At 49.7% G+C, this 27,411-nt stretch overlaps 1 protein-coding gene across 3 annotated transcripts; it reads left to right on the plus strand.

Annotated features, from left to right (window-relative positions):
- The first annotated feature begins 122 nt into the window (after window positions 1-122).
- SLC44A2 (solute carrier family 44 member 2 (CTL2 blood group)) lies at window positions 123-26,500 on the plus strand. Of its 3 annotated transcripts, none has more exons than XM_074350770.1 (22): window positions 123-275; window positions 13,948-13,996; window positions 16,668-16,741; window positions 16,864-16,948; window positions 17,522-17,606; window positions 17,837-17,947; window positions 18,036-18,096; window positions 18,202-18,325; window positions 18,444-18,527; window positions 18,621-18,733; window positions 20,083-20,214; window positions 20,306-20,405; window positions 20,491-20,583; window positions 20,753-20,837; window positions 21,427-21,689; window positions 21,775-21,869; window positions 22,528-22,631; window positions 22,738-22,811; window positions 22,897-22,967; window positions 23,128-23,216; window positions 24,340-24,424; window positions 24,891-26,500. In XM_074350770.1, exons 1-22 carry the CDS (start codon window positions 245-247, stop codon window positions 25,010-25,012), a joined length of 2,130 nt encoding a protein of 709 aa, XP_074206871.1. In that variant the 5' UTR covers window positions 123-244; the 3' UTR covers window positions 25,013-26,500. The 3 variants fall into 3 exon arrangements, with proteins under 3 accessions (XP_074206871.1, XP_010952557.1, XP_010952558.1); XM_010954255.3 differs by lacking the exon at window positions 123-275 and adding an exon at window positions 13,307-13,518; XM_010954256.3 differs by lacking the exon at window positions 123-275 and adding an exon at window positions 13,307-13,518 and having other exon boundaries at window positions 25,270-26,500.
- Window positions 26,501-27,411: the final 911 nt, after the last annotated feature.

Consider the following 27,411-nt stretch of genomic DNA (forward strand, 5'->3'; position numbering starts at 1 on the left):
GAGAGTCTCTCCTAAGCCCAGATGGGAAACAAAGGTTGGGGCCCCACCCCATCCAGAGCCCGGCCCCGCCCCCCGGGTGCCGCCCCTCCGCCCGCTCGGAGCTCCCATTGGATGGGGCCCGCGGGGCCGACCGGCGGGAGGGGCGGGGCCGGGCCTGGGGCGGGGAGCTGCAGCCGGCGGAGCCTCCCGCCCTCCGGGGCTGGGGTCGCTCTGGCTCGCACTCCCTTCCCCGCCCGCCGCGGCCATGGTGGACGAGCGGAAGGACGAAGTCTACGGTAGGAGCTGCCTCTGCTGGGTTGTGTGGAGGCCTTGGGGGTGGGGGACGTCCGTGATCTTAAACACCCGCGCTGCAGCCCGGGGCCCCCCTCTTGCTTCCCGGCCTTGAATTCTGCTCTGCGCAGAGCCCACGCCTCCCTGCTTCCGCCGGGTTGCCCCGCGTCCCCTCTCGGGAGCCCCCGCTCCCTCTCCGGCTGATGGGCCAGGACTCATGGCGCATGCTCCGCCAGGGGAGGTCCCGTTATCTGGGCGGCTCGGATGCAGGGCGGGGGAGGGGAGGTACGGCAACTGGGGCTGGGAAGAAGACCAGGGCCCCGACCTCCCCAAATCCTCCTCCTTTTCCATTCCCCTTTGTACACGTCTTCCTCCTGCGCACATCCCCCTAGATGTCAGCTGTCCTGGGCTTTTGGTCAGATAGGGAAACTGAGGCCAGACTAGACAGACCGAATGTGGGAGCCCCTTGGGTCTCGCCCTCCCCCTAGGGAAGGCGGAAACGAGGGCCCCACCGGCGAAGGGGCAAGAAGAAAGCAGGAAACAGTTGAGAAACTTTCCCCTCCCTATATAAAGGGCCGAGGGAGGTGGGGCTAGCTCCCATTTCACGGAGTCTTGGCGACAGGGACCCCCTCCCTTGAACCTCTGAAGGCAGCCTTCCCTCTCGGCCCAGATGAGGCCAAGATGAGGCTTCCTCTCCACCCGCTTTCTAGGGTGCTTTCCTTCCCCTGGTTCCAATGGAGGGGTGATGTGGTCCTCAGTTTCTCCTTTTTCTTCCCCATTTTGGGTTCCCAGGGCTGAGCTGGGCACACGCCCCATGTGGCACTGCCCTGGGGCAGGGGATCCCAACACCCCTCCTTGTGTGACTGAAACTTCCTGGAAACTGTGAGACTGAAGAGCCTTGGGGAGGGGGCCGGAAACCACTCATAAACAAGCTTAAACAGGACTAGAGCAGTGCCTCCCTACCCCCAGGGACTGTGGCCTCCAGAGGCTGCAAAGAGAAACAGATATGGGAGGCCAGGCTCTCCACGCCCAGCCCAGCCAAGAGGGAAGCACTGGGACCTGGCAGCCGCCCAACTTTTCCCCTCCCTGCTTGAAGCTGCCAGCCCCAACCTCCTGAGGGGCCTCCTTGCTCTTGGTTTTGGCCCAAGCCCCAGACCCTGTGGCTGTCTTTGCTGTGTGTCCCTTGGGTGTGGCTGGCTGTCTCTGATCTGGGATTATCCATCTGGGGTCCTGCCTGCCTGTGGGCAGCACCTGAGAGATCGTTGGTCTCCCTGAGGCAAGGCTGGGGCAGAGTAGACAATGATGGGATTCACCCAGCCTTGAATTTGGCCAAAAGGAGCCAGCTATGGATGGGCCTGAGTAAACCCTCCCAGGTCCTGCCAGGACCACACTGAGACAGGGGACCTACATGCCTAACAGACCTGGTCCTGGGCTCTGGGAGAACATTGCATCAACAAGTATGTACTGAGCATCCTACAGGCAGCATCCGGACACAGACAACATAGCAGTGAACAAAGCAGAAAAATCCTTGAATCAGTAGGTAATTTTAGGTTGTTGTCAGTGTAGTGAGGCAATGAACAGGACACTGTGTGTGTGTGTATGTGTAGGGTCATCTGGGATTATTTTAGGCGACCAAAGGCTGGGGGTTGAGCCAGCCGTGGGAAGATCTGAGAGAAGTGTGATCTAGGGAGTGACAACAGCAAACAAAGCATGCAGTTGCTTAATGATTTATCTCTATGAGGCCCAGGGGATCGTGAGATGGAGACTTCAGCTGGGTCTTGCAGTCAGGCCCTCACTTCCTCTAGAGGGACCACATTGCTTGAATCCTCCAAGTTGTGTGTCGGGGGGTGATCCTTGCTTAATTTGTACATGGTCCATTCTCATCAGACCCAAAAACTGAGGACCCTCAGGCTGCCCTGTGAAGTCTTTGCCAGATAACGGGGAGCTTTCCTTTGGGAACAATGTGCAAAGAGTGGCTCAGGTATCCTTCCCTTGTGCCCTAGTGCCTTCCCATCAGTCACCAACTTAGGGGGTAATGTCAGACACGCACAGGTTCAAATCCTTGTTCTGACACAGATGAGCTCTGTGGCCATGGGTGAGTTGGTGACCTCTCTGAAACTCCATATCCTCATCAGTAGGGCTGGGCAGACCGTGCTGACTGGTAGGAAGTGTTTTGCACACTGCCAGGTGACCTCTACGTGCTCCGAGGCCTCTGGGACTGGGGATACTGGGGATATGGATTTTCTGTGAGCTGATGGAGAGGCAGCCCTCTGTCAGGGTGTATACTTAGACTGGACTGATAAGGGCAGAAAGTTCCCTCCCTAGCAGACACCTTATCTAGAGGAAAGCAGCATCTCTGAGGAAGCCAGGAAATGGCTCCTGGCCCCGGCGGATGTCAGCAAGGGGCACTGCCAAACTTCTCAGCCCACCCTTGACATGAGCAGCATGGAAAAAGATTCTAGGTAACCTAAAACAATAGACTGATGGGGTGAGGGGAAAAAAGTAATAGTGCTTGTTTAAAAAGTAGATTCCATGGCCCCATTCACTAGAGAATTCAACTCAGCCAGCAGCAGGGCGCTGGCATCTGAGTTTTTAAAAAACATTGTCGGGAGAGGGTATTGTTAATTGCAACTTTTTTTGGAAAGAGATAACACATTCACATGCTTCCAAACAAAAAAAGATACAAAAGACTTTATAGCTTTATAAAATCTGCTTCCTGCTCCCTCTCCCAATATCACACTTCTTTCTTGCAGTATATCTGCATGGCAACTTGTTGTGTTTTCTTCCAGGGTCTAGGCCTTAGACCTTCTCATGCAACTACACATATTCTTTATTTAGTGGCTTTTCCCCCCTCTTTTACAAAAATGTTAAGAAACCCTTAAAGTGCTAGCTTTGTGAGGCAGGAATGCATATCTGTTTAGTTTGAAGGTGTATCCACAGTGTCTGTCACATGGTAACAAAGTCGGTGCTCAACAGATACATTTGTTGAATGAAAAGTTGTGTGTTTCACATTGTGTTGCTTTTTTTTTTTGCTTAATGTGTTGGAGGTGATCTCTCCCTCACATCAGTGCCTGGAAACCTCTTCAGTCTTTTGGGACAGTTGCATTAAGTTGTGCATTTGTGGGTGGACCATCTTAAGTTGAACCAATCGAGGGGAATATTTTGAACTTTTTATTGAAGTAGAAAATTCGTACATAAAAGGGTACACACATCTCAGCAGCACCCAGGTCAGGAAAAAAACATTACCAGCCCCCAGAGGTCCCTTATGCCCAAGGACGGCCTATTAGTATTATGATTATTTTTATTTTTGTGTGTGTGGTTAAAAAACATAACAAAATTTCCCATCTTAACCATTTTTAAGTTCAGTAGTGTTAAGTATTGTTACACTGTTGCACTGTGGCCTGTTTTTGTAAAGCCAATGGATTGAGTGGCTCTTACATTTTTAAATGGTTCTTAAAAGAAGAATATGTGACAGAGATGATATGTGAACCACAAAACTTAAAATCTTTAATATCTGGGGGTAGGGTACAGCTCAGTGGTAGAGCGCATGCGTAGCTTACATGAGGTCCTGGGTTCAATCCCCAGTACCTCCACTAAAAAAAGATAAAAATAAATAGTTAAAAAAAACCTTTAATATCTGGCCCTTAGAATAAATTTGCAGATGTCAAGTAAGGCCTTTCTCATCGCCCCTAGAAAGTTCTCTCCTGCCTCCTTCCAGTCAATCCCCAAAGGGAGGCTTATTGTTTATTTTTTTTAATGGAGGCACTGGGGATTGAACCCAGGACCTCGTGCGAGCTAAGCATACACTCTACCACTGAGCTATTACCCTCTCCTCCCCAAGCTTATTTTTAAATCAGATTTTAAACTCTTACATAACAAAATTAATATATTCTCTCTGTTGGGGTGGGGGAGGCTGAAAATTAAAAATAAGCCCTCAACCGCACAGATTTTAGCCTTCCCTGTGAAAGAACCCTTCACATACCCTCAGCTAGCTGTCCCCAGCTCAGAGGTAACACAGCCAAGAAGTCTCTTTCCCGAGCTTAGACTATTCATTTCTTTGTGTATGTGTGGCATCTGTATCTTTTTTTAAAGCTCCTCAGGCTGGTTTACTGAGAAACAGTACTGTTCCTAGGGTGGGATACTATGTTGCCTTGTAAAAAGATGCAGTATGTCTAACCTTGCTGACGGGGAAACAAAGTCCAATGATGTCAGTCTGCGAAATAGCAAAGTAGGAAACAGGGTGTGTAACAAAACAGCGGGGTAAGGGATAAATAGCTACATATCTGCTTATGTATGTAGACATTTTCTGGAAGGAGGAAAGGGAAACCAGTGAGAGGAACTGCTCCCAATGTGAGGAAGTGTGGGCTCTGGGCCAGGGGTGAGAGGGAGAGTGATTTTTCTTAGTCTAAAGGCTTGTGCTGCCAGAAGTTGTTTGTTGTTGTTGTTGTTTAATCTTGATAAGCATACAGGTTACTTAACGTAAACAAGTTCATTGATAACCTCCTTCAGCAAATACTTGGTCCCAAGTGCCAGGTTCAACCCTGGAGATACAGCAGGCAATGTGCTTGCCAGGAACTGACATTCTTGCAAGGGATCCACATACTAAGATGACTGAGGAAAATTCTGAGAATATCAGAGAAGGGCTCTGGAGAAAAGTGTAGCCAGAAGGAAGGGTGGGCCTGATCTAAAGGGCCTGGAGGCAGGGTTTAAAATTTCAAATCAGAGGATCAGAGAAGGCCACATACTGACCTGACTAATGGAATAAGAAAGAGAGTCATGTTTCAGGCAGCGGGCAAAGCCTGTGCAAAGGTCCTGGGGTGGGGGAGTGTGTCTGGTATGTTTGAGGAGCCGTGAGGAGGTCCACATGGCTGGAGTGGAGAGGTTGAGGTATAGAATGGCAGGAGGTGAGGGCAGAGAAGGGATGGGCAGAGTGGACAGGGCCTTGTGCACCCCCGGAGGACTTGGGTTTTTGTTCCGAGAGAGATAGGAGTCATTGAATTCTGAGCAGAGGAGGGACCTGACCTGACTCCGGTTCACAAGGGCCCTCTGGCCTCTAGGGTGCAATGGCAGAAGCCAGGCGACCAGCCCAGAAGTGATAGCATTGGTCAGGGGGCATGAATTGCCTTTACCAAGGTGCTAAATAAATGAACAGACATACAAAAAAGCAAACCAGAGTTCTGACTCTCAGCTGGGTTCTGGAACCCAGCATTGGCTGTGTTCCAGTCCCAGCTCCATTCTTTTTTCCTTTTTTAAATTGAAGTATAGTTGATTTACAATTATGTTGTGTTAGTTTCAGGTGTACAGCAAAAGCAAAGTAATTCAGATTTTTATATATATATTCTTTTTCTGATTCTTTTCCATTATACATTATTGCAAGATATTGAATATAGTTCCCTGTGCTATACAGTAGATCCTTGTTATCTATTTTACTTTAAAAATTTTTAAAAGGTCATTTCAGGTTGTTTTTTCTCTTTTTATTTATTTATATTTTATCATTCCATTTATTTTTATTTTGGGGGAGGTAATTATGTTTATTTATTTATTTACAATGGAGGCATGGGGATTGAACCCAGGACCTCGTGCATGCTAAGCACACACTCTTCCACTGAGCTGTACCCTCCTCCTGTCTATTGTATATATAGAAGTGTGTATATGTTAGTCCCAAACTCCTCATTTATTCCTCCCCCCACACCAGCTCCATTGTTCCCAGCTCTGTACCAGCACAGACCCTTTCAAGTATCCCTGAACCTTTTGTGTCTGTACCTTTCATATATCTGAGCCTGTCTGTCAGTCTAGAAAATGGGGTTAAAGTGTCCGCTCCCTCTCAGGTCTACCTCAAGGGACCAGTGAACTCCTGTGGGTCTAGCACTGCACTGGAACTGGGTCTATGGTAAATGCCCGGTTAATCGGAGTTCTTTGCAGAGTACACAGCTGAGGAAAAGGAGCAGCGTTCAAAATCCCAGTTCCCGCTGACTGGGTGATTTCAGACAAGTCATGAAGCATCTCTGGGCCTCTGTTTCTCCATTATGCCATCTACCCTCAGAGCCTTGTTGTAGGAATCAAATGAGTTCCTGGAAGGAAATGTCTGCTTCAGTGCCCAGCACACAGTAGGTGCTCTATTTCTTGCTCCCAGCATTGCTCTCAGTGGAGTCACTTCTAGTTTTCCTACCCAGATGCTGTCCCCAAACCTTTTGTCAAAGGGACTTGTCTGGGCAGCTGAGATGTCCATTACCCATACACAGATTTCTGGGAAGGCGGGGTAAGCCGGCCTGGCTGCGTGGGCGAGGCCTGGGGCTGCTGCAGGCCTTGTGGACTTGGCCTGTAACCAGAAGCCGCGGGGGCTGGGTGCCACTTGATGTCCTGGCACGAGGATCGTGACCAGGCAGCCTCTCTCTGTTCTCTTACCTCCTACGCCCATTGAGCTGGGTGGACCGGCCATCCTGCCCAGCCAGGCCTGGACCCAAGGGCTGCCTCCCCTCCCCAAACCTGGTCTTATGGCCCAACTTTCCCAGACCTTCTCCCACACCATTGTCACATCTCTCCCAGCATCTGCCAACGAAGTGGCCTGGGTTGGAGCCAGCAGGGCCTTGGTTCGATGCACAGCTCACCAGCTATGTGGTTGGAACACAAGGCCTCAGTTTACCCCCTCTGTCAAATGGGGCCTCACTCCTAGTTAGCGTTTCTGGAAGCCTTGGACCCCAGACCTGTGCTAATTGGTTTTTTCTGCATCAGGTCCTGGCAATACCTACCAGGAAATGCAAACTTGAGTCCCATTCTCCACATGGGAAAATGGCAGCCTGGAGAGGGAGAGGGCTTGTCAATTCCCCCCCCCACCAGTGTTGAGGGGGATAAATGACACGTCTTACCTCTCCTGGTCGTTGTCAGCAGAGCCCATGAAGCAGGGTGGCGGGGCGCAGACTTGGGCTCAACACATGTCAGTTCACTGCCTAGAGACCAGGGGGCAACAAACTTCTGTAAAGGACCAGAGAGTAAATATTTCCAGCTCTAAGGGCTCCATACAGTCTCTTATCACTGCTGCTTAAGTCTGCCATAGGCAATAGACAACATGAAAGCGAGCAGCCTGGACAAGATGAGAAGGAATGAGCATGGCTCTGGGCCAAGAGAATTAGACTTACGGCCCCTGACATTTGAAATTTCACATGAAGACATAGTCTTCTTTTGATGTTTTTCAGTCATTTAAAAATAAGGTCCTACTGTAGAGCACAGAACTATATTCAATAGGTTGCAGTAACCTGTAGTGAGAAAGAATATGGCCAGGTGGAGGGTGTAGCTCAGTGGTAGAGTGTGTGCTTAGTTAGCATGCACAAGGTCCTGGGTTCAATCCCCCATATGGCCATTAAAGTAAATCTTATTGCCTCCCTCCTCCAAAAAAAAATGAAAAAGAGTACGTGTATGTGTGTATATATACGTATATTTAACTGAATCAGCAGTTACAAACATTCCAACACAGATAAGTGAATCACTACACTGACACCAGAAACTGATACATCGTAAATTAAAAAAAAATTTTTTTAATAGAAAGACCATTCTTAGCTTTGAACCCTATGAAACCATGGTGGATGGATTTGCCCCATGGGGGATGGTTTGCGAACCCTGGCCTGAATGATTAACACACTGCGGTAGGCAGCATAACGGTCCCCCCAAAGATGTCCACATCCTAATTCCTGGAACCTGTTACTCTGTTACCTCACGTGGCAAAAGGGAATTTGCACATGAGATTAAATTTAGGATCATGAGATGGGGAGATTAATCCAGGCTCATCCAGGTGGGCCCAAGAACAAGTTTCCTTATAAAGAAAAGAGAGCTCAGATATATGCCCAGGAGTGGAATTGCTGGGCCATATGGTGGTTCTCTTTTTAGGTTTTTGAGAAACCTCCATATTGTTTTCCATAGTCACTGCACCAATTTACATTCCCGCCAACAGTGTAGAAGGGTTCCCTTTTCTCCACATCCTTGCCAACATTCGTTATTTGTGTTCTTTTTGATGATGGCCACTCTGATAGGTGTGAGATAATATCTCATTGTGATTTTGATTTGCATTTCCCTGATACTAGTGATGTTGAGCAACTTTTCATGTTCCTGTTGGCCATCTGCATTTCCTCTTGTGGAAAAATGTCTGTTCAGTTCTTCTGCCCATATTTTAAGAGTCTCATGCTCTACCGACCGAGCTAGCTGGGTAGGCTCTGCCCATATTTTAAATGGCTTGGTTGGTTGTTGGTTTGCTTTTTAATTGAAGTACAGTTGATTTAAAATGTATTAGTTTCTGGCGTACAGCATGGATGGAATCATGCTAAGTGAAATAAGTCAGACAGAAAGACAAATACTGTAAGATACCACTTAACATGCGAAAATCTAAAAAAATACAGCAAACTAGTGAATATAACAGAAAAGAAACAGACTCACAGATGTAGAGAAGGAAATAGTGGTTACCAGTAGGGAGAGGGAAGGGGGCGGAGAAAGATAGAGGCAGGAGAAGTAAGAGGTACAAACTATCAGGTATAAAATAAGCTACAAGGATGTATTGTACAACATGGGGAATGTAGCCAATATTTTATAATAACTGTAAATGGAGTATAACCTTTGAAAATTGTGGATTACTATATTGTATGCCTGTAACATTATATTGTACATCAACTATACTTCAATTTTTTAAAATATATTGTAATATAAGCACATAAATAAAGAAAAAAGAAAAAAAAGACGGAGGGGGAAGGTATAGCTCAGTGGTAGAGTGTGTACTCAGCATGCGAGAGGTACTGGGTTCAATCCCCAGAACCTCTGGTAAAAATAAATAAATAAATAAACCTGGTTACCTACCCGCCCCCACAAAAAAAAAAGGAATTAAAAAAGAAAGAAAAGAGGGAGGCAGGGGAGTCAGAGGAGGAGACCTAACAAGGGAGAAGATTCTCTGAGACTGCAGAAGGCTTGCAGCCTGGCCAGCACCTTGATTTTGGCCCAGTGAGATGTACTTTGGATGTCTGACCTCTGGAAACTTGAGATAATAAATTCGTGTTGTTTTTAAGCTGCCAAATTGGTGGTCACAGCTTACAGCAGCCATAGGAACCTCATACAAGCACTAACTCGGGAGCAGGGTGGCCTGGCTCTGTGGCTCACCAGCTTTGTGGCCCCAGCATGTTATGTCTCTCTGGGCCTCAGTTTTCACATCTGTCAAATGGGATCAACCCACAAAGTTGCTATAAGGGTGAATTGAGGTAAACCGCGTAATGTTTCTGAAGAGCACCTGGCACTCAGTAAACCAGTGATAGGGAGGCACTGGGGCATTGTTGCAAAGATACAGCAAGTTTCCACCCTGCAGGGTTTGAATCAGGCTCAATTATCAAACCATTAGGATTCGCTTTGCCCCTCCCTCTGTCCCCCCTTGGCTAATGTTAAAATGAGAGCTAATGGAACCCATCAGATGACAGTACCAATGTTCCCTCTTATATTTCCTGAGCCACCCACAAGGCAAGGCCCTGAGCCAAGGCTACACCAGGCGCCTAGCTCTGCATCTTTAATTCCATCTGACAAGTTCACACTACAAGGCCATAGCTCAACTGTCCCAGCTACAGCCACCAAATTTCCCTGAGAACTGACTGAGACTTCGCCTCCCTAGCCTGAACATGCTGTCATGCTCCTGCTCAAACACCCTCAGTGGCTCCCATTCACCCATCAAAACTGGAGAAGGGACCCACCACTTGTTGCTAGGGTACTGGGCATGCAGGTTCCTCTCCCTGACCTACGGTTTTCTCTGTTGTAAAATGGCTTGTTAATAGGAGTGCCTATTTGGTAAAGAGCCCTGAGCCAGGGTCTGAAACGTACTCCTTGGTTAGCACAAGCCGTTCTTATCTGACAGCTCCCACTGCCAATCTGGCTGCTATTTGGCTGATACTAGAAACCTCCTGAGCTGCCTTCTCTCTCCTCCACCCATCTTACTGGTCCCACCTCTTATCAGAAGGTTGAAATATGCTCTTGTGTTTTCCCTTCATACTTGTGAGTTTTCAGTTTTCTATATTTGCATGATTAATCCACATGGAATTTGTTTTGCAAGGTGTTGGAGGTGGAGTTAACTTCATTTTCTTCCAAATGCACAGTCAAAGCTAGTGACTGATTATCCTTTCCTTGCCAACTGGAAATTTCACACTTAATATATATTAAATTCTTATATGTATAAAATTTGCAAATTAATATGGGCACCTGGAAAACTCTAAGCTGCTTTTTTTTCCCTTGCTTTTAAAAAAAAATTTTTTTTAACGGAGGTACTGGGGATTGAAAACCTCACACATGTTAAGCACATGCTCTACCACTGAGCTATCCCCCATCCCCTTAAAGCTGCATTTTTATTTTCAGTTTTAGCTATGCATACATGGATTATATGCTGTGGTTATTCATTTAACAAACCCTGACTGCCGGCCTGTTCTATGCCAGGTGCTATGCTGGGCGCTGGAGACACAGTTCTGAACAAAACGGACATCAGTCCCTGCCCTGTGCAGTAAACATGCGGGCAGACAGTAAACAACCAATATATAAATGAGTGGTGTTAGGTGGTAAGAAACAACATGAAACCAGGTAACAGGGGAAAGGGGGAAAGGGCGCTGTCTTAGGACAGTCAGAGAAAGTCTCTGAGGAGGTGATGTTTGAGCAGAGGTATGAAAAAGGTGGAGTCATGTAGATGTCTCCACGGGGAAGAGCTTTCTAGGTGGAGGGAACAGCAATTGCAGAGGTCCTGAAGGGAGACTGTGCCTGGTGAGCTTGTGTATGGCCAGGAGGCCAGCGAGGCTGGAACAGAGCGAGGAGAGGAGAGAGTGAAGGAGGTGAGGTCAGGGAGGTGACGAGGAGAGCAGGCAGGGCCTCGTGGGCTGCAGGGAGGACTTGGGCTTTTCCTCAGAGTGAGATGGGAGTCTCCTCCGGGTTCGGGGCAGAGGAGGGATGTGCCCTGACTTGGGTGTTTACAGGCTCCTCTGGCCGCTGTTGGGGGAACAGTGCAGGACAAGGGTGGGAGCTGCACTGTCCAGACAGGAGATGACAGCCATGTGACAAGGGTGGGGGCTGAGGAGAGGGTGAGAAATAGTTGGATTCTAGACAAATTCTGAAGGCAAAGCTGATATAAAGCAGAGAGGTATCCCAGGTTTCCAGCCTGAGCACTTCTGACTTGGGGCACCTTGGGGGACACGCAAGGGCTTGATGTGGCCATGCTGAGTGGGAGGTGCCCATGAGACCCCTTGTGGGCTTCTGGCGGGCAGAGTCACAGGGACATGCAGCTTGGGGTGAGGCCCTCCCCAAAGGTCCACATTTTAAAAAAATTTTTTTTGAGAAGGAGATTGTTAGGTTTACTTATTTATTTTTGGAGGAGGTACTGCGATGGAACCCAGGACCTTGTGTATGCTAAGCATGCGCTCTACCACTTGAGCTATGCCCTCCCCACTCCCAGGGGTCCACATTTGGGCATCATCAGGGTGGAGCTGGTGGTTGAAGGCCTGCGTCTGCCAGTGTGTCCCCAGGGGACCGAGTGTATCTGGGAAGAGGAGAGGCTGTGGCCTGGGCACCGCTCGGACTGGGTGGGACTGTGGCAACCAGAGGACTACTTTGGGAGGCCTGGTCACTCAAGGGCATGGCTTTGAGCCTGGGGCCTTGACTGCCTGTTTGCTCAAGCCTGTGGGCCAGGGGGCAGGTGGGCCTCCACAGCTGGAAGCCACTAGGAGGGGGAGGTGACATTTCTCTCAGGATAAGCTGAGTTGGTGACCAGAGCCCCACAAGGGGGTGCCTGACTCTGAGGCAGCAGCTACAATTAAGCACCAACTGTATATAACCACACTTATGACCCTTGCTTGCTGTATGCTCTGTATAGTTGGTTGTACTGTAAGTATACAACTGGGCCCAAGGGTTGTTGAGAGATGCAGTGAGAACAGGCACATGATGAAGGGAGGATACAGCCGTGGGGGCTGTGTACTCCCACACAAGCTGTGCAACCCCACACTGACTATATACCTTCCACCAGCTGTATACCACTACCCTACTGTATATTCCACACTGATTAAACACCCCTAATTGTATACCTCCATGTGGGCTATATGCCCCATGTTGGCAGTACCCCCATACCTACTGTATACCCCCACATCCGCTGAACTCCCCTACACTGACAATATAGTGCATCTGCGCTAACTGAATATCTCCTGGTACCTGTACCTAGTTTTGGCTGATTTTGCCTTTATGCTTTAGCCCCATATCACAATTGAGGAAACTGAGGCTCAGGGAAAGGAAGGCACTGGCCTGACTATCCTCTGGCTCAGATGCACCCAGAAGGATGTCAGCTCCACCAGGACAGACCCACAAGACTGGGTCTCTCTCATTTGCCCCTGTTCCTGGTGCCCAGCCAGTAGGCACTCAGTAAATACTTGTTCTCCAAAACAGTGGCTTCAGGATTATCCACTGTGAGGGTGTGCAGGGATGGCTAGCTCAGGTGTGTAGCCTCAGGGGCCACAGAGGGATCAGAGCCAGGCAGGGATGTGACATGGGGACTGTAAGTCGCCGTTTTAAAGAGACTGGCGATGTGGATTTTTAAATAGACTACAAATATTTAACTCCTGGCATTTAATTTTTTTAAGAATGCAGACCAGAAGAAACAAACACCCTCCCCCCCACCACCACTGGCTTGAGAGTTTTCAGCCTGAATAGGCTATAATTGGTTGTTTGAGTTCAGCAAAACCAACTGCCGGTTTTGTGGCGCCTGGCTAGAGATTTAACCTCCTTGCGCCTCAGTTTCCGTACCTTGAGAATGGGACAATTATCAGGCGCCTTCCAGGGTGGAGGGTTGTTCTAGGCGGTGTCGCCTGGTGGGTGGTGGGGGGAACCCAGGCCACGGAGCGCTGCCTTAGGGTGCCCGGGGTGGGGGCTGGGCGGCTGGCGGGGAGGGCTAAATCCGGCCGGCGGGTGAGTGGCGGGAGCAGCTGCCGCCCCGCCCGGCCCCCTCCTCCTTCCCTGCCTCCCTCCGTTTCGCGGTCCAGTCTGTCCGGAGGCAGCCGCTCCACTAGGGCCGGTCTGACCGGTTTGGGCCGCCCCGCCCGGCTCTGCTGGGAGGAGCCGCCGCCAGTCGGTCCCTCGGTCCCTCCCTCGGGACGCCCGCGCGTCGGGACCCGAGGGCCAAGCGGGCACGGGAGCAGGCGGGCGGCCGGCGGGGCTGGGCACCTGCAGGGATGGCGGGCGAGCGGCAGCACTACTACGGGAAGCACGGTAGGCAGCGCCCGCCGCCCGCACGCGGGCCTGGCAACTTGGAGGGGGGCAGCGGGAGGACGAGGATGGGGGCTGAGGGGCGAGCGGAATTTCAGATCTCTTCCTGTAGGCCCCTCATCATCACCTGCCAGCATCCCTCACCCCAGTCTTCACCCGGAGGTCCCTCCAAACTCCCTCCTCCGAAGAGCCTCGTCGCCGCCTCCCTAGTACTCCTGTGGGAACCTTCCAGATCCTATTTTGGACCCTCCCCTCCCCACCGGGCTCACTGACGGGCCCCTTTCCAGCCCCCTCCCAGTGAGTGGTCGCCAGGTGATAGAAAATCCGCAGGATATCTGAATCTTACTCCTCCCGTGGCCAAAGACACCCCTAGGGACCTCTGGGGAAGGGTGATCTCCCAGTCCCATCTTGGTACCTCTGGCTGATTTTCAGGAACACCGCAGAAGTATGACCCCGCCTTCAAAGGACCCATTTACAACAGGTAAGGTCTCTGGGCTCCTGGGAGGGGAGGGGTCTCTGCTAACACTGCCTCCACCCCTGTTTCTTTACACACAGCCCCACATCTGCTCGCCAACGAACTAGTGATTAATATTTGCAACTTAACGATAAAGAAACTTAAAGATAAAAGAACAATAAGAAAAACTTCCTTAATATACAAAGAGCCTTTACAAATGAACTTTTAAAATTCAAGCAAAAGACTGGAACAGATCATTTATAGAACAAGAAATGCTGTCGAAATGGAGTTAATGGAGAAATGAATGCTCAAACTCACTGGAAAGTAATGGAATGTAACACAAAACAATAACCAAATAGAATTTCCCTGTCACAGATTGGCAGAGGTTAAAAATATTCTCTCTCTCACACACACACACATGCACACACACATACATAGAAGATTGACAGACTAGAATATACAGAAGTAGAAATATAATGTTATAAATCACTGTTACATCAATTAAGAAAAAAGATTGACTTATAGTCTGCTCTGAAACTAGTTGATAGTCTTTTTTGGAGGGAACTTAGAAATACAACTTTTTTTTTTTTTTAATGTTCAGCTCTTTGTTTTAGCAATTAAAATTCTAGGAAAATAATTCTCCTAGTAAACCTTGCATACATGGACAAAAATGTATGATACTGCTGCCTTTTTGAAAATGGTGAAAACCAACAATCTGGGTTGCATCTCTTGGAACTAGTTAGATACTAGTTACAACAGTGCATCCTTAGGTTATAGTATTACACAGCTGGTAAAGTGTACTTGAGTCTTTCTAAGTAGTGATGTGGATCCATCTCTTTAAAAGATTTGTTTTGTTTCTTTAAAAAAACTTTTTAATTAAATCTTTTTTTCTTTTGGATCCCTCTCAATTTACTAAGTGAAAAAATAAGACGTAAACAGTGGATGTATCATGCTTGAATTAAATTTTTAAAAAAATTTTTTGGAGGTAATTAGGTTTACTTATTTATGTATTTATTTTTAGAGGAGTAACTGGGGATTGAACCCAGGACCTTGTGCATGCTAAACATGCGCTCTATCACTTGAGCTATACCCTCACTAGCAAAAAAAAAATTTTTTTTGGAAAACACTTGTACCAATAAATAAAGGGCTCACAAGAAACCATTAATAGAGGTTACTCATGGTGAGGTGAATTATATGGGAGACATTTCTTAATTACATACATTCCTGTATGGTTTAAATTTTATCATGTTCATATTTGATCTTATGATAAAAAAATAGTTTTAAAAACTTGAGTAGGTGCTAACATGGTTTGTGAAACATTTTTTTTTCATTTTTCTTCCAGTTTTATTGAGATATAATTGATATATAATACTGTATAAGTTTAAGGTATACAGCATAATAATTTCATTTCCAAATATCATGATTATCACAATAAGTTAAGTGAACATCCATTATCTCATAGATAGAAAAGAAAAGAAAAAGAAAGAATATGTTTCCTTTTGAGGAAGTCTTATGGATGAGACCTCTTAGGATTTACTCTCTTAACAACTTTTGTATATAACCTACAGCAGTGTTAATGATTTTAATCATGTTGTACATTATATCCCTGGTACTTATTTATCTTATAACTAGAAATTTGTACCTTTTGATCACCTTCATCCAATGCCCCCCTGCCCTTCCTCTGGTAACCACAAATATGATCTCTTTTTCTATGAATTTTGTTTGAAGTATAATTGACCTACATCACTATGTTAGTTCCTGGTGCATAACATAGTGATACATTGTTTCTACACATTGCAAAATGATCACCACAAAATAGCTTAAATTTTAAAAACATTGATATGTAATGCTGGTAAAGATGTGGGGAAATAGGCACTCAATCCAAAGAGAGCTGAACATTGCTGCAACCTGCTTTGAGGACAATATAGCATTAGGTATTAAAATTTATTTTGAGGGGGGTTTGAGTTATAACTAACATAATATACTAATTTCAGGTATACAACATAGTAATTTGATATTTTTATACATTATGAAATGGTCACTGCAATAAGGCCAGTTACCATCTGTAACCATACAGAGTTGTTACGGTATTATTGACTATATTCCTGATGTGTATATTGTATCTCCATGACATTTATTTTATACTTGGAAGTTTGTACCTTTAATCCCCTTCACCTGTTTCCTCTGTCCCCCCTACCTCCCCTTTGATGACTGCCAGTTTGTTCTCTGCATCTATGAGTCTGTTTCTGTTTTGTTTTGTTTGTTCATTTGTTTTGTTTTTTAGATTTTACATATAACATACATTGTTTTTCTCTGACTTATTTCACTTGGCATTATATCCTCCAAGTCCATTCCATGTTGCTGCAAATAGCAAGATTTCACTCTTTTTAATGGCTGAATAGTATTCCATTATAATATTATATGTGTTATATATTACATTCCTATATATGTATATATATGCACTACTTCTTCTTTGTTCATTCATCTATGGATGGGCACTTGGGTTGCTTCTATATCTTGGCAATTGTAACTAGTGCTGCAGTGAAAGGTGTTAACATTTAAAATACACATGCCCTTTGACCCCTCAGGAACATGTGTCCAAATAGCCCTTGGATATGTGTATGTGTGCAAGGTAGGATGAATTCATGATATACAGGACACCAATACTCCCACCCTGATGTGGTCCCTTGCTCCCCAGGGGCTGCACAGATACCATTTGCTGTGTGTTCCTCCTCCTGGCCATTGTGGGCTATGTGGCTGTAGGCATCATAGGTGAGCAGAGGAGGGGAGGGTATTGGGGTTCCAGGGTGGGAGGGCAAGCCATAGCCTCTGGGGCAGAGTGGGGCTGGTGCTAAGGAGTGGCAGCGCCTCAGCATCCCTGGATCCCTCCACAGCTTGGACCCATGGGGACCCTCGAAAGGTGATCTACCCCACTGATAGCCGAGGCGAGTTCTGCGGGCAGAAGGGCACAAAAAACGCGTGAGTCTGTCTCCTTGGTGCCTGCTGGGGCTGGGGAGGAATGGGTGAGAGACCTTTATCAGCAATGGGGAGAAGGTTCTAGGTTTCCCCCACCTCCATCCATCCACTAGTTTGATCAACAAGTATTTATAAAACTCCCACCATCACCAGCCTCTGCTCTAGGACACAGCACTAAATGAGACATTCAGAGCCTTGTCCTCTGGTGGCCCACGTATTAGGGGGAAGACAGAGAGGAGATAGTCCCCAATCTGATGTCAGGTGGTGATGAACAGGTGAGGTAAAGAGCAGGTTTAATCTAAGCTGTGCCATTCCCTGGCTGTGTGACCTATGACAAGTGTCTCAACCTCTCTGGGCCTCATTTTCCTCATCTCTGAAGTGGGGATCATGACAGTCTCACCCTCATGGGGCTGTTGTGATGGTTAGATGAGCCAATACATGTCCAGTGCTTAGAACAGCACCCAGCATGGAGTTGCTGCAGCAGCATTATTACTGTTGTTGTTGTTTTCATTAAGGTATATTACATAGGCTGACTAAGAAGTCTTGACAGTTTCCATCTCCCTTCCCCAACCCCAGGAACAAACCCTACCTGTTTTATTTCAACATTGTGAAGTGTGCCAGCCCTCTGGTCCTGCTGGAATTCCAGTGTCCCACCCCACAGGTAACTTGTCCCCTCCCAGCCTCTTTCCCGTCCCCTCACCCCTCCTTCCATCATCAGGTCCTTTTCCTTCTATAGCTGGAGCTTCTCTCACAGTCCGTTCTTTCTCCCTGGTGAATCCCAGGCCTTTCTCTCTCCCTGGTGAATAAGGGGGAGGGGGTGGAACCTCTGTCTTGAGAGGGGATAAGGTGTCCGTTCTGACCCTACCCAATCCTGCCTTCTGCCCTTCCAAGATCTGTGTGGAGAAATGCCCCAACCGTTACCTCACCTACCTGAACGCTCACAAATCCCAGGACTTTGAATACTATAAGGAGTTCTGTGTGCCTGGCTTTAAGAACAACAAGGTAAGCGGGTGGCTGTCCTTGGAGCCCGGGCAGGGACAGATAGAGAGTGCCGACCTGCAGAATTAACCCACTCCCTCTCTCTTGGCAGGGTGTGGCTGAGGTGCTCCGGGATGGCGACTGCCCCGCTGTCCTCACCCCCAGCAAACCCCGTGAGTCTGGGGTCCCATGAGCTCAGGTGGTCCCGTGAGCTCAGGAGGGGCATGGGGAGGTTTCAGGGGCTCAGCCTGACTGGTCCCATCCCCTGCTCCATGCAGTGGCCCAGCGATGCTTCCCCGCCATCCATACCCACAAGGGAGTCCTCATGGTGGGCAACGAGACAACCTATGAGGATGGACTCGGTGCTCGGAAAAACGTCACGGAGCTGGTGGAAGGCGCCAAGTGAGGACCATAACCTACCATGCCCACATCACGTTTTCTTGGGTGGGACAGGGCATCCCCTGGGGCTGGCCCAGGCAGGGAGGCAGGTCTGACCTAATCCTCATCTGCCTTCCCCCAGGAAGGCCAATGGAGTCCTGGAGGCCCGACAGTTGGCCATGCGGATATTTGAAGATTACACTGTCTCCTGGTACTGGATTGTCATGTAAGTGGAGAGAGAAGGTAGCCCTCCCTGGGCTGCCCTGTCTGAGACTGGTGAGGGGAAAGGGTCTGCTCATGCCCTCATTTTATCCCCCAGAGGCCTGGTCATCGCCATGGTGATAAGCCTCCTGTTCATCGTCCTGCTCCGCTTCTTGGCTGGCATTATGGTCTGGGTGATGATCGTCATGGTGATTCTGGTGCTGGGCTATGGTGCGTCTCCTCTTCCCTGCGCCCTCCCCTCCCCACCGTCTGCAAAATGCCTAGGCCCTTTGAGCTGTCAGTGGCCCATGGAGAATCTTCTCCTGAGCCATCAGGCATCCTCCATCTTTGATCTGAAATATTTGTGAAGATGTTTATCTCAACTTTGTTTATGAGAGCAGACCCTTGGAAATAACCTCAGTGCTCATCCCTGCGAGATGGGTTAAATCATAATCTTCCAAAACAGGAGGGGATCTGTATTTCATCGAAGAGTAAAGGCCTTCTCAAGCAGACCATTTAGCACGGTGGTTAAGGCCATATGCTGTGGCACTAGGAAGTCCAGGGTTTCAAACGCTGGCTCTGCCAATTCTTTGCTCTATGACCTTGGGCGAGAGACTCAACTTTTCCATGCTTCAATTTCCTCCTCTATAAAATGGGCATAATTAGTATTTACTTGTTAGGAGGCTTAATGAGAAGAAGATAGTGTCCAGGAGAAATGGAGGAGGGCCCTGGAGATCTGAGGCCTATGGAACCCAGAGGCCGTGCTCAGATCCCAGTGCCTCCTGTTCTGTTTATTTATTTAAACTTTCCAGGAGGAAAGATGCCAGAAATGCAACCAAATCAGAGGATACAGATGTTAAAATATTCGTATTAATAGTGGCTTCTGTCTGGGTGCTGGCAGTTTAGGTGACTCATTCTTTGGTACTTATCTGTATTTTATAATTTTCTTCTACAGAGAGTTAAGGAGAATTCTGAAAATTCCTAAAGCTGCCCCACTGAATGTTAGCGCCCATATCCTCCCCCCTCACCCATGAATCATTATACAAGGGGGCAAAGTGGTCAGTAAAGCCTCAGACCACACAGTATCCTGACATTCATTCATTCATTTAATGAGTGACTACTGTTTTCTGGGCAGTCTTCTAGGTCCTGGGCTTAGCAGGCATAGCAATGAATAAAACAGGACAAATCCTTACTCTCGTGGGGCTTATATTCCTGAGGATATGGGCAAGATGGACAAGAAACCTACCAGAAATCCTCTTGGATGCCAAAGCAGTGAAGGGAGATGAGAAATCAGAGTGTGAGAGGGTCTGATTCTACATGGGGGAAGGGATCCTAGAAGGTCTCATGAGGTGACATTTGAGCAGAGATTGGAGGATGTGAGGGATCCTGTTGCAGAGAGACTGTACCAGGCAGTGGGAACAGCAAGTACAAAGGCCCTGAGGCAGGAGCAAGCAGTGGCAACCCTTCTCAGCCTTGGTTTTTGTTTCTGTTAAATGGGAGTGGTTTTGTACCTGCTTTGCAACATTGGGGAGCAGTTGGTGGGCTGAGGGCAGTCGTAGCACAGTGGTTCCCCCATGCAGGAATATTTCATTGCTACATGGAGTACGCTCGACTGCGTGGTGAGGCCGGCTCCGACATCTCCCTGGTGGACCTTGGCTTCCAGACAGACCTCCGCGTATACCTGCACTTGCGCCAGACCTGGATGGCCTTCAGTGAGTCCCAGCTCCCTACTCCTGCCCCCAGTGAGGCCTGGGTGGGGATCCCAGGCAGGTAGCAGATTCGGTCACCCTCTGCCCCCTGCAGTGATAATTCTGAGCATCCTCGAGGTTATTATCATCCTGCTGCTCATCTTTCTACGGAAGAGAATTCTCATCGCCATTGCACTCATCAAAGAAGCCAGCAGGTGGGTGCCAGGGTGCCAGGGGATCAGGCTAGGGTGGTCCCAGGGCTGCTCTGGCCTTGATGCCTGTGTCTCTGCTCCTCCACAGGGCTGTGGGATACGTCATGTGCTCCTTGCTGTACCCACTGGTCACCTTCTTCCTGCTGTGTCTTTGCATCGCCTACTGGGCTAGCACTGCTATGTATCCACTGTCAGACCCCGATCTCCCACCCTGGGGGTGGCTAAGTGCCTAACTTGGAGGTGACCTGCAGCTTGAGGGCAAGGCCAGAACGTGGTGGGGGAATGGATTCTTCCCCAGGTGCCCCTGGAATCCCTAATCCCAGACCTTGGGTTCCTTAACAAGCCTCCAGCTTCCTGTCTACTTCCAACGAAGCCGTCTATAAGATCTTCAGTGACACTGCCTGCTCAGTTGCTGGGAAAACCTGCAACCCTGAGGTGGGTGTTCGGAGATGGGGGGATGGCTATTTCCCTAGCAGCCCACAGATGATCTGAAGCCTCTCATCTCCACTTGGGACCATTGAACAAACATTTGGTGCCTGCTGTATGTCCTGTGCTGGATGTTGGGGGCATGGAAGGGAAGGATTCAACCTGGCAGCTGCCCCCACCCAAGTGCTGAACCATCCACCTTTCTCCCCCTTGACTTCATTTCCTGCTCCCACACCCCTCTCTTAACCCTAATGGCCAGTTCTTGCTTCTAGAACCCCTTCCTTGCTTTTCACAAGGCCCTAACCTGACCCCTGTGGTCCTCATACTGATGTCTGCCACACGTGATCTGTCCACATGGTCACTCCATTGAGCCCCGAGATAGCCTGTGCCACCTCACTGATGCCCATTGAAACCATGAACCCTAATCTTTCTTCTAGAACCCCTTTTGCAAACCCCTATCCTAAGCCTCCAATCTCTTGACTTAACTCTGATCCTTATGACTCCCATCCCACCCTACTGTCTACCTGATCAGGACCTGATGCCCAGAGCCCACTCTGAACCCCAGCCCCTATGATGTGACTCTGTGTCCCTCCCACAGACCTTCCCCTCCTCCAACGAATCCCGCCTGTGCCCTGGTGCCTACTGTCAGTTCGCCTTCTATGGTGGTGAGTCAAATTACCATCGAGCCCTCCTGGGCCTGCAGATCTTCAATGTCTTCATGTTCTTCTGGCTGGCCAACTTTGTGCTGGCGCTGGGCCAGGTCACGCTGGCTGGGGCCTTCGCCTCTTACTACTGGGCCCTGAACAAGCCGGATGACCTACCTGCCTTCCCGCTCTTCTCTGCCTTCGGCCGGGCGCTCAGGTGGGGTCCCAGATGGGCTGGGGGTGGGAGTGAGATGGAATGGAAGAGTCTTGGCCTGGCCACTGACCACCCTCTTGGCCCAAAGGTATCATACAGGCTCCCTGGCCTTTGGCGCCCTCATTCTGGCCATTGTGCAGATCATCCGAGTGATGCTGGAATACTTGGATCAGCGCCTGAAAGGTATGGCCCACATGTGGTTGGACCTGACTCCCATAGTAGGTGGGGCTAAGGGGCAGGTTGGGTTTGGTTCTTGTGTGGGGGTGGGGTTAAGATGGTGAGGCAGGGATTGGTTCCTGCCAAAGAGGGGGAAAGGGTGGGGCTGAGGGGATTGAGTGATTGGTTCCTATGATGGAGGCGTGGCTGAGAGCCCCAATGAGTGGTGTTCATATTGCTGAGGAGGCAGGAACAAGAGTCCTGAACCACCATTGGCTTCTGAAGAGAGGGTTGGGATGGGATTGGTTGACCTTTTGGGTAGAGCCAGGGAAGCATCAAGAATTGACTTATGTCAAAAAAAAAAAAAAAAAGAATTGGCTTCTGTCTGGAAGGTGGGGCCGGGGTGGTGTTGTGGGTTGTCTTTGAGCCCTGTCTTGGAGACTGGGCTGAGTGCCCCTTTTTAAAAAGGGGGGCGGGGCTGAGGGTCCCAGCCCAGGTTAGCTCCTACTAGGGTGTGGGGCAGGACCCCAAGGGTCCTGGATCAAGTCTCTTCTCACCTTCTCTTGGAGAAGGTGGGCTCTGAGTCCAGGGCTGTAGCAAGTTCCTGTAAGGGGGAGGTCTGGGGGGTGTCTTACCAGGCTAGTGGGGTCCCCTCTCACCGCTGCATCCCTCCCCTGTCTGCCAGCTGCGGAGAACAAGTTTGCCAAGTTCCTCATGACCTGTCTCAAATGCTGTTTCTGGTGCCTGGAGAAATTCATCAAATTCCTCAACAGAAATGCCTACATCATGGTGAGTAGGCCTGGGGCCAGGAAGTAATCCCGCAGCTCCTGCTGGGTGGGAGAAGCCCTCATTTCCCACCCGGTAGGCCTGATTCATCCCTCCCACCTCCCTGTAGATTGCCATCTATGGCACCAACTTCTGCACTTCGGCCAGAAACGCCTTCTTCCTGCTCATGAGAAACATCATCAGGTCAGGGAAAACACTCTCTCGCCAACTCCCTCCTCCTCAGGGCTCTGAACCATCATTCATGCCTGCTTCCCTCTGTCCCCTGCAGAGTGGCCGTCCTGGACAAAGTTACTGACTTCCTCTTCCTGTTGGGCAAACTTCTGATCGTGGGTAGTGTGGGTGAGTGCCGCTCACCCAGCCTGTCCAGCTGCAGGGAGCCTGTTGGGGACGACTTGTGAACTGCTGTTGGGCCCCCACATTTTCTGTGATGAGTATCTTCTCCCCTGGGGTCTTGTTGGGGGGGCTACTTCCTTTATCCAGAACCCTCATCCCTCTCCAGGAATCCTGGCTTTCTTCTTCTTCACCCATCGAATCAGGATCGTGCAGGACACAGCACCACCCCTCAATTACTACTGGGTCCCTATATTGGTATGAACCTTTGGGGATGGACAGGGGTCTGGGGAGAAGGAGTTGTTGGAACTCGCCTGGCCTCCTTTGACTAGACAGATGTGGATCGGCAGGAAGGGTATAGCTCAGTGGTAGAGCACATGCTTAGCATGCACAAAGTCCTGGGCTCCATCCCCAGAACCTCCACTAAAAAAAAAAAAATAATAATAATAATAAATAATAATAATAATAATAATAATAATAATAATAATAATAATAATAATAATAATGAGATATCTAAATAAACTTAATTACCTTCCCCCCTCAAAAAATAAACAGATGTGGATGGGGTTCAGAGGTGGGGAACTGGTGATTAATTCAGGCCACAAACATTTATTAAGTGCGTCCTCTGTTCCAGGCATGAGATGGACCTTTTCCTTTATGAGGAAAGAGGCCTTACCATGCAGGAATAAATAGACATTAGTTGATGCTGATGTGTGTAGATGTGTGATTGCAAACTTGTATGTGCCGCAGGGCAGAATTACAGAGAACTGACTATTAGAGCTTGTGGTGGAAGATTGGGCAGGCGTGGGAGTCCGGGGGCTTCACCATGAAAGTTACATCACATCTAAGATCTGAAGGCAATGCAGGCAGCATCCAAGCAGAGGGGACGTGCAGGGACTATGCCAGGAACAGTGAGCAAATCAATGTGGCTGGTGTGGAGGTAGTGAAGGGGTGAGGAGGTGGAGATAGGGGCAGGGAGATGATGAGGCCATGGATGGGTTAAGGCATCACTCAAAGGGCAGTACAGTATCTGAGTGCAGGCCTTGGGGCCCAGTGTCCTAGATTTTTATCTTCGTTCTCTATTTACTAGTTCTAAGATGAGTGACTATGGCCAATCTCTGAAGTCCACTCACTTCAGCCCATAAATGTTTACAGGTACCTAGCAAGGTTCTGTGAGTCTCCAAATGTCTGGGGATCTAGCAATAAATGGGATAGACACAGACTAGTGTTAAACCTGTCATGTCTTAAACTTGCATAAAATTGGAGCCAGAGGAAGGCCTCAGAGGAGGGGCTTATCAGCAAGGAAATGGCGAGACTCCAACCCAGGAGGGTTGCCTTAGGCAGGAGCAGGGGTGGGAACAGCTTGTCTCTCCTCTTCCAGACGGTAATCATCGGCTCCTACCTGATTGCACATGGCTTCTTCAGCGTCTACGGAATGTGTGTGGATACACTGTTCCTCTGTTTCTGTGAGTGACCCCTCCCTGACCCTCGATGGGCCCTGACTCCCTTCTCCCTGTTGGGCAGAACATCTCCCTCCGATGGGGCTACACGTTGGCATGCCTGGTGCCCCCAGCCACCCCAGGGCCTGACTGTCCCTCATCCTAGGGCCCCGGCATGCCCCCATGGCTTCCCTCTGCACTCAGAGCTGCTCCATCCTATTGTCCCCTGGTCCAGGCTGTGGCTGGAACTCTCTGCCCCTGGGCCCTCAGCTTTGGAGTTTCTGGCTTTGTTGGGGGGATCTGTGGCTGCCACTAACTCTGGTCTCTCCATCTGTCTGTTTTTTTTTTTTCTGTTGTTTTCTTTTGTTTTTGTTTTCTCTTTTCTCTGCCTCTCCTCCATGCCTGCTGGCTTCCCTGTTCTTCCCTGCCTCCCTCCTCCCCTCCCTTCCTGACTACCCCACTTTCCTCCTGCTGGTTCCTGGGGGGAGCCCAGGTGAGGACCTGGAAAGGAATGACGGCTCTCAGGAGCGACCCTACTTCATGTCGCCCGAGCTGAGAGACATCCTGTTGAAGGGGAGTGCGGAGGAGGGGAAGCGGGCCGACGTGGAGGAGTAGAAGGGGAGGCTGGCTTGGGGGCCAGGCAGGCCTCCTCGTTTCCTCCCTGTAGACCCGGGGTGCATGTAGGGGCTTCCTGGCCTGGGAGTGGGGAGCGAGTGTGTGTCCCGTTCCCAGTCTGCCGCCTCCCATCCCCATGTTTCTTGCTTCCTAACCCTCTGAGGCTTCTCTGTGGCCCCCATCCGCCTGCCCTGTCCCTGGAGGCCCCTGCCCGTGGGCCCTGCTCACACCGCCTGCTCTGGGGCCTCTCTCTGCAGTGGAGGACCTGGAGAGGAACGATGGCACTGCCGAGAGGCCTTACTTCATGTCTCCCACCCTCAAGAGGCTTTTGAAAAAGACCAACAAGAAGCCGGCAGAGTCCTAAACGCCCCGCCCTCCCACACCTCCCCTGAAGTCTCACAGCGGGTGCTCGGCAGCTGGATCAGAACCCCGGCCCCTCGGGCTTACCTGATGTCCTATCACTGCCGCCCCTTCCCGCCCCCCATCATCTAGTTACCACCACTTTCCGGGAACCTGGAGGATTGGGGCATCTCCCTATGCCAAAGGCCAGTTGGAGTTTTCACGGTGGCCCCCCCAAGACAGTGCAATGAGTCTCTTCAGCCCCCACTGGCTCAGATAAGAAGCCCAGCGAGGGGGTTGGCCTCTGTGGGCTGCCTCCCGCATCCTGTCTCCCTCTTATGACAGGACAGCATTTGCATCTGCAGGAGCGGTGGCCATAGTCAGCTCCAGCTTCTAAGGTCCCCCCCATTCACTTATGTGCTCTGACCAGGATGCCAGGACCCTCTCCAGGGCTGAGCAGTTGGCTACTTGCCACTCCAGGAATTTCTTTATTATTTTTTTTTCAGCCTGGACTTGCATTAAAGGGTCTATTAACTTTTTTCTGTCTTCACGGCTGAGATGGGACTGCTAAGGAATGCTTTCCGATGTCCCTTCCTTGGATGTGACAGGGGTGGGAGTGTGTGTGCCCAGGTGGGGGTGTCCCCTGGCACAGGAGGCAGTAGTGGGCGATGTTGATGGGAGAAGAGGGAGTGGGACTGTTGGGGGAGGGCAGCTGGTGTGGAGCAGGAGGGAGGAGGTTGCTAATAACTGCTTAATGGAAACCTGCTGGCTGGCTGGCTGGCAGGGTTGGACCGAATTTCCCCCTTCTCTATGCCAGTTATTGACACAGCTCTCTTTGTAAGAGAGAAAAGAAACTGAATCCACTGAAGGGAGGATTTCAGGGGGAGAGGGGATGGGCAAATGGGGCCTCCCTGCCCAGTCACCTCGCCTTGAGTGTGATTTGCCAAATTTGTTAAACTCAGGGGAACTGGTGTCCCAGTTCCCCATTCGCCATATCCCAAGGCCCCCAGATCTGGGATCCCAGAGAGAGAGAAGTCCCAGCCTGGGGTTTCTGTCTCCTGTGCCTGCTGCCCCTCCTCCCCCATTCTGTCTGCACACCCCTACATATAACTGCATTCCAACCACTAATAAAGTGCCTATTGTACAGAGCCCAGGCCTGGAGTGCTTGTTGGGGGAGTGGGAGGCTAGTGGGGAATCCCAGCTTTAACTGCCCGGGGATCCTCTAAGCTGGGGCGACTCTCCCCAGGGGAAGGAGGGAGGGCAGGAAGCCCTCTGTCTGCTGGCCCGTCTCCACCTAAATTCCACCCTGCAGGCAGCTCAAGTTTCTCCTGAACAAATGCCCTTTATTAGGTTCTGATTTGTAGACTCCAGAAGGCGGCAATGACCTGCCTACCTTCTCGGCACAGCCTGGACACGTGCCCCCAGGCCTGCTTTGTCCCCGTCCTGGGCCAAGCACCTGGGCAAAGGCATCTGGGACCCACAGTCTAGTCCAGGGGCTTCAAACCTACAAAGCCGTCCTACCCTGCTGCCTGGAGGCTCGCTACTGCCCCCTGGTGCCAGCTGTCTGTCACAGTCGCTTCTGGGCCAACTGCCCAACCATGTTAACTGCCTTTCTCCCCACAACCGACATCACTGACCCCGGAATTTTTTCTGGAATACCTACCATTTGGGGAGAAATTCTTATCTGCACACATGCTCTCCCCACTCATTAATTAAGGCAGGGAAGTTGGGTGATGTGCCTCAAGGTTGTCCAGTAGAAAAGGAGCTGAGAATTTCAAATCTCCTTGACCCCAAAGCCCTCACCCTCTACCCTGTACAGACAGGGTTTGCTTGTTCACCTAGGTCTTTGAGTTTGTTCTTTCTTTACTCCCAGCTCCTGTTAGCCCTGCCTCCAAAATAACTATTCAACTTGCCCACTTCTCCCCAGATCTTCAGCTCCCAGCCCTCATTATCACTCCCCGGGACCAGTGCAGTCTGTTGCCCTAGTCCCCAGCTCCTGCCATCCACCCCTTCACTGTTCCCCCCATAGGCACAGAAGGGAGCCTGCAAACCCTTGAATG

This window comes from Camelus bactrianus, chromosome 22, assembly GCF_048773025.1.
Source record: "Camelus bactrianus isolate YW-2024 breed Bactrian camel chromosome 22, ASM4877302v1, whole genome shotgun sequence".
NCBI classification, from domain to species: domain Eukaryota; kingdom Metazoa; phylum Chordata; class Mammalia; order Artiodactyla; family Camelidae; genus Camelus; species Camelus bactrianus.